Below are 7,500 nucleotides of genomic sequence, written 5' to 3' on the forward strand. Positions count from 1 at the left end.
CATGACTAGGCCGATCCACCATAGACATGGTTTAAAGAGCCTAATTTTAAAGCTGCATTACACAAGAATTTTTTGATACAGAGCTCCCCTTAAAGTTGCAGCGTGTAGTTCACTTTTACACCACTATGGTAAATACAAATCGTGCTTTGAGACCCTAATGGACAGTGCACAAGTGTGTATTTGAGACCCCCTAATGGACAGTGCACAAGTGTGTATTTGAGACCCTAATGGACAGTGCACAAGTTTGTATTTGAGACCCTAATGGACAGCGCACTCGTGTTTTGTTGACAAGCTGAAGGATATGGAACCGGCAAAGACAACGTCGGAAGCCAAAGAAGCATGTAGAACAGGGGTCGGCAAGTAACTTGGGCCGCGGGCCAGTATTTTTCCTCGCCACTAGGTGGCGGGCCAAAGTCTGGGTTACTGCATATTAAGACGCTGCGATAGGTGCACTCGCAACAACTAGGCCTACATGGAGAATGGATAGGTCTACTACAAATAACTAATGATAATAAACCATGTGAATGAGCCCATTGGTTGTCTGTTTGAATAATTTTAATAATTTTAACGAACTCTGTCTTATCCCCCTGTCAATATAGCCTTGCCTATTGTGAATAATAGCAATGACAAAGTTTTTTCAACATTCAGCCTCCTAATTAGACCTAGGCTACTACTTAAAGTCCATCTTAGACTACCTTTATTTCGAAATAGTTGGTTGACACACCTCCTTACAATGTTTATTGTTTGGGAAAATAGCGTGCAGAGAGAAATTAGCATACAATGTCTTTGTCAAAAGGTCTGAAGAGGAAAGTTGACAACGATAACAGAGCCTATTAAACTGCCTTTATCTTACCCAGCTTCACTAATGGAAAGCCCATGTGTCTCATCTGCAACAAAGTTGTTGTGGTTTGCAAAGGGTACAATTCAATTTAAGGAGTGATGAGGCTGGTGCACTCAATAGCGCGCTATCGACTAACATTACCTCAGACAAGGTAGCTAGCTAGCAGGTTAGCTGGCAAAATAGTCTTACAAAACGAGATGACGATACAAATTCCACAAACAGAAAACACAGCCGATTACCCACGTTGTCATTATTGGTGCACACAAACAGCTCTCACTGACTGACACTGGTGCTTGCTTTAACAAAGTGACTTGTCATTTCTATGAGTGAGGTAACGTTAAAATTCGCTTTATTGAACGTCCTACAAAAGTCCCCCAATAAAAGTGTCATGGGTTTACGATATATTTAAATTTCATTGATCTAGCGATGTCAATTCAGAGATGCTAGTTATAAACCAACCGACACTTCTCTGTGACAGCCATACGAAGACGTTACGAGAGGGTTGCCTTGCCAGAACAAACAGGAGGATGCTAGATAATATTACTATTTCTAATACGTTTTTGAAATTTGACATCAACATGGTCTGTCATCCAAACGTGGTGGCTCGTCATCGTTGGTGCACATAAATACTGTCTCATCCAGTGAGAATAGACGCGGGCGTTTAGGATTACTAGCCATAACTGTAAAACACACTGTTTCTCCTCAGGCGATCTGTCAGTAGTGAGATGTAGCGATAAAAAACTTCAGAAAAGTCAATGACAGGAAACCCAGTTTGCGGTTTCAAAATAAAAGTAAAATGTTAATCTAACCATTAGCGGGGTTGTAGTATAAAAACTGTCTCTTTAAAAAAAAACTGCTACTATCAGAATAATTTGACGGGCTCAAAAAATTTACTGGCGGGCCACAATTTGCCCGCGGGCCGCCTGTTGCCGACCCATGATGTAGAATGACAAGGTAGAGTAATTTACACAAATATGACTCTGCATAGTTTTATTTATTGTGACATTGGAGATGAACGCTAACATAACCAAAGAATGACAATTCTTCATTTTGCTGAAATACTGCTTGTTTTCAGCCTATATACGTTGTTTTCTAAGCGTTTGAATGTGGAGTATGTGTAATCTAATAACATGTTGTTGGCGACATGCTTAATATACAATGTATTATAATCTAGCAGAGTTAGGTTTTCAAGGTTGCAAACTTCCAAGGCTTACTGGCATGAGACTGACCAAGTGACAGGTGCACCAGCACAGACGCCCTTCTCCGTATAACAAGTCAGTGTACCACCAAAATGATTTCAAAGCTGTGATTTTATGGTAAAATAGTTGCATAATGTTACTTTAATACAGTATGACTGCCAGGCCAGCCCACCACTTGAGTGTTGTGAAGGGGACACAACTCAACATGAAACCTGAGGATAACACCTCAAAGACATCAAGTTAAGAACCTCATCCTCACTAGGGCTGTCAAAATGGCTCAAAAATGACGTTCGAATATTCGCTTTAAAAAAACACATATATTCGAACATATTCGAATTTCTGGTTGCGCATTAGGCACGTCAATAACAGGACAAATTAATACAACGAGACATAACTACTTGTATAGGTAATTTATTTAAGTTTAAACATATTTAACAACATATTACCTACACAAAAATACGTAAATTAACTAATGGCCAAGACCGCAGAGCTTGCACACACTCGCACTCTTTCTTTCTCCCTCTCTCTGCCTCTCCCGCACCGCCTCGCTCTCTGCGCATAGCGGTTTAAATGAACGACAACAAGGGATACGGTACCTCGGTTCCAGTGCTTCACAGAACTCCCTGAAGCCTATCCCATCCACCACACTGGTCGGCCTCATGTCCTTGCATATGAACAAAATCAATTTTTGCGTGCAGGCCTCCTGTCGTGCCGCAGGCAACGAACTTGTGACGGACGGCGCAAAATATGTATCCAAACGTGGCTGTTTCGCTGAAGTTCCACATATTATGCCGTATTCACTTGGATGCACATTTTGGAGATGTAGCCTCACGTTGCTAGTTGTTGAATGGTAAGCTAACGCTAGCTTACATAGCTTACACACTACTTTATCTGTAGGCTCAACAAGTTTACAATCAACTGCCCAAAATCCGAAATATTTCCAGACATCACTCTTTAGATTTTTGGGGGTTACAATCACTTTCTCTGCTGCGGTCAAGCAGGGTTCTGCACTTTCTGCCATCTTCCACCAAGTCAACTGTCAGCAGTGAGGCAACTTGTTGAGCCTACAGCTAAAGTAGTGTGTAAGCTAGAGTTAGGTTACCATTCAACAACTAGCAACTTGAGGCTACATCTCCAAAATGTGGAGATGTAGCCTCAAGTTGCTAGTTGTTGAATGGTAAGCTAACTTTAGCTTACATAGCTTATACACTGCTTTAGCTGTAGGCTCAACAAGTTTACCATCAACTGACCAAAATCCGAAATATTTCCAGACATCACTCTTTAGATGTTTGGGGGTTACAATCACTTTCTCTGCTGCGGTCAAGCTGGATTCTACACTTTCTGCATCTCGCAAGTCAACTGTCAGCAGTGACTCTGTGCCAGACAGTGAGACTCCTGTGACCTGTCCCTGATCTCAGGCGCGCGCCCACCCGCAAAGCAGACAGTGCTGCCGCTGTTTTTTTTGTTTTTTTTTACATTCGAATATTAATTTTCACATTCGAAATTCTATTTTTAACAACTATTCGAATATATATTCGAATTTAGAATATTCGTTGACAGCCCTAATCCTCACACACTATTTCTCACACCACACCACACACATCAATGACTGTGAATTGTAAAAACCTTCCAGGAAGCCGCCTGTAAGCACATTCTCAGCAACAAGACCTGCTTGACAGCAACTTATTCAGTCTACCCTAGGTTTAATGCCTGGGTTTGCCCGACCACACACACACCCAGAGAGACAAGGGAAAAATGTGTTTCTAATTGCACATGGTGACATTAAAACAGAAGGTAGTCTACTTCATCATCTGAGGTGGCATATCACTGCTGCAGACTTGACAAGCTCTATTTGGGTCAACGCTGAGATGGAGGAGCCGTGAAACGCATTTAAATGTCATGATGGAGAGACACAATCCATTTCCCGCCACGCAGGCCAGTTTGATCTCTGTACCTGTCAGAGCAAGAGTCCCGCGGGAGCGGCCGGGAAGTGGCGGTTAATCCGCCCCGCTGGGACGCTCCAGTGCGCGCGACATTCTGGGCGCTTTTCATTCTCTCCGTTGTCAGTATTCAAATCCTGCAGGACCGGAGACACACTCCGACAATGACTTACAATTTAATCTTGTCAGCCAGGACTGACGCTGAATTTGTGCTTGTCCTTGCTTGAAAAAACGTCGGGGTAATTCAAGGGATTAGAGCCTCCTCAGAGTTGTGCTGCTTTTGAGATTAGGCAATGTTCGTGCCAGCCTTGTCAATCAATCATGTGGGTTATTTGTTCAGAAATGAACAAACATGATGCTAAATATATCGTGATTCACAAAAGAACAGCGCTGCCATTCATGTCAGACTGCGACGGTGGTTCATTGTTCTTGCGGTGGACACCAATGGGTTGGACAAGATGACCAAACCATAATGTCGGCTATCCCCCACAATGACACACACACTGGCGAATCCCTGATCTCGTTATATAATGGAATTACAAAGCAAAGACCAAAAGCAAAGAATGACGTTCAGACTGATCTAGGAGTGGAAAGGATAAGGTTAAGAAATGCTGTTTCACATAGCTGTTTAAAGTTGCTCACACCACAGGATACATTATCTGGCGGCTCATAATAGTCTATTTTCCTGTTATATGTTTTGTTCTTTGTTTAATATTTGCTTTTAAAATTATGACAATAAAATTCTAGGCCACGGGACAGTGTTTTACTCTTTGAAGAGTAACGTGACACCGTGAACTAAAATCCCCCAAACGTCTGTCTGCGCCTCTCAACTGGGGATTAAGTTATTACCGGCGAACCACAACAAACAAATCGACAATAATCAGATACCATAATTTCAGAGCAATTCATTGAAACATCACAGTACTGTCAACAATTACCCGTGTTTTAATGTCAAAGTAGTTCTCATTCTAGGCTGCAGATGCTGCGGATCACATGCTAAATTCAGCAGTCAGTTAGCATATAGAACCTGACTTTGATTTACCCTGTTCGTAAATGAAAGCTGATTTGGCCATTGTAAATTCATTAAATAGTGTTCTAAATCGTTTAAATCGTCTAAATCGTTTAAATCGTTAGTGTTCTAAATCGTTAAATACTGTTGATCTTTTGCAGAGCTTTTGGATCTCGTTACTTTACGTGACCGTCTTACCTGGTAGACTCCATGCCCAGACTGACATCAGTAGGACTCCAAGGCTCCCCGCTCGCAGCGTGTCCATCGCCCAACATGTACCGACTCCTCCAGCCACAGGACCAGCTGCAGCAAGCTAATGTTAGGATACCTGCAAAGTTAGTACTACTAAGGATGCGTCAGTACGTTTGTGCAGGACTAGCCGACTCCGTTGTTCTGTCTTTTCCCCCCTTTGATTTCGGATCTCTGGGAAAAACGTAGAACTTTCTTAGCGAACCGAAACAAAGACGTGGGGCGGGTTACCATCCAAGTTTCTCTCCGCCGTTCCCATGACACTCGTCATCGATAGTGGACATTCGTAAATCGAGTTGCGTTTTACAGGTATTTTAACAAGACTTCAAATGGCTACCAACATCTAAACCATAAGAAGTTCAGACTGTCACTCTATGGCGACGGGGACACGTTTGCTATCTATCGGACATCGTGCTTCCATGAAGAGATGGCGTGCCTCTGCTCGCGCGCCTGCACCTGCGAGAGACGCGCGGGAAAGTACACGATGACACGCCTCTGTTCTCCAACAGGTGATTTGCGGGGCTCTCACACGGCACACGCGCCACTGGATTTGCTCAGACTAAGTGGCGATAATTACGGCCTCTCACACCCCTTCGAGCAAAGTCTCATGTGAAAACGTTAATCTAAACGACTACCAGACTAGAATACCACGTTATCCTTTGTGTTTTGTGTTAGTGTCATAAGGTTTTTGTAGCCTAATGACATAGTCTAAACCCTGGGTCACGTACTGGGTGTTCCTCCTAATGTGGTACATCTCGGATTTCTCATGAAAAGGATTGTTCATTTGTTACCAGTCTTTTTGTTCGAACTCAAGAAACACTTACGCAAAAAAACGTAGATAATAATAATAATAATAACAACAACAATAATAATTTGGGTGGACTAGTGGTCATTCTGACCTCTTGCTTCCCAGGGCTTGTTGCCATAGAAACATCACACATACATTTTTTATTTTATACATTACACTTTACACTTTATTCGACATAAACACATGCATTACATACAATGACGGTGTAGAATAACCTACTGGTTTAAATGAAGCATGGATGTTTTTTCTCAGACTGGGAGTTAGCAAATCTGCCTCAGTTCATAAATGTGATGTAGTGTAAAATATTAATGTTGGTGGCTGCCGTGTCATCCTGTTAGTAGGAAGGAATGGATTTGAGGCTGTGATGCCTCCTGTCTGGATTCCGAGGCTGCTCTGACCCGCGCGGATCGGTGACGGCACTTGGCCCATCCAGTGGCGGTTCCAGAGTGGGGCCAGATCGACTGCACGGGACTGGGACAATAGGTTAATAATTGACTTGCGATGATTTGAATATTTTATGCCTCAGTATTTTCAGCCCTGTTTTGTCCTCTTTCCAGCATCGTGCGTCATACTGGTCCAATCTCAAAGCGGTGATGGGCGTCTTTCAGTACCCCATAAAGCTACATCACTGCCATGCCCCTTTCCCCTTGAATCTTTTATTTCATGCACAGGTAGTCCCATATCCGGCACAGGGAGCTAGTCTGTCTGGGTAGGCTATATAAGCGGCCTTCAACGGAGAACTTCGACTCACAGTGAGCCGTGTGAGGTCACAGGGACACAGCTCTCCTCCATGTGCCAAAAGCCTTATCGCAGCACACGTGTGTGCTGGCCTGGGGGTCCATTTTGTGCCCCCTCCAGCACACGCCCTACGGTGATCTTCCGCCGCAGGTCGACACAATCCGATCCCGATGGGAGGACTGAATAATTCATCTTCACCCTCAATCCAGAGAGTGGCACAGCGGAAGGCACACACACACACACACATACACACACACACACACACACCGTCTGCAGAATCGCAGTCTGTGCACTTCTGCTGCCCTTCGGCGGCGCTCACCGGGGACGGCGCAAAAGACAACTCCTCTTCTCTTCCGTAAAGTGAGGACTGCGCGCATTACGAGCCGCTCAGGCAGCAGCGTTAGCGGCAGGAACAGCTGAGGTGAATTTCTAAACTCACTCATCAAGCGTCTCCAGTCCCCCAATGTTTTTAACACGTACGCGAGAAGCCCGAGGCCCCCCGTACAGAATTATAATTGAGCGAGCTATTACATACTCTAGTTGCCCAAATGTACATTCATTTAAAATTGAATTGCTGCACAACCACTGTGGCAAGTTAATGGAGTTACGTAATGGTAACGTGCGTCTTCAGAGAATGTTTGCACGCTTGCAAGGTCACAAAATCAACTATCTTTTCATAAGTAGCCTACATAAAGAGTTGTGTTTAGAATTAGAGC

General features: G+C 43.7%; 1 protein-coding gene across 2 annotated transcripts in view; it reads right to left on the reverse strand.

Annotated features, from left to right (window-relative positions):
• Positions 1–6,043, reverse strand: part of esamb (endothelial cell adhesion molecule b) — a 63,846-nt gene extending 57,803 nt beyond the window's left edge. The window contains exon 1 of one of the 2 annotated variants that reach the window (XM_031584238.2): positions 5,188–6,043. In XM_031584238.2, coding sequence (XP_031440098.1) covers positions 5,188–5,254 — 67 coding nt within the window. In that variant the 5' untranslated portion in view covers positions 5,255–6,043. The remainder of the gene's footprint in view (positions 1–5,187) is intronic. The other variant, XM_031584240.2, reaches the window with a different exon arrangement.
• Between the last annotated feature and the right edge of the window lie 1,457 nt (positions 6,044–7,500).

The sequence above is a fragment of the Clupea harengus genome, chromosome 17 (genome assembly GCF_900700415.2).
Source record: "Clupea harengus chromosome 17, Ch_v2.0.2, whole genome shotgun sequence".
NCBI classification, from domain to species: domain Eukaryota; kingdom Metazoa; phylum Chordata; class Actinopteri; order Clupeiformes; family Clupeidae; genus Clupea; species Clupea harengus.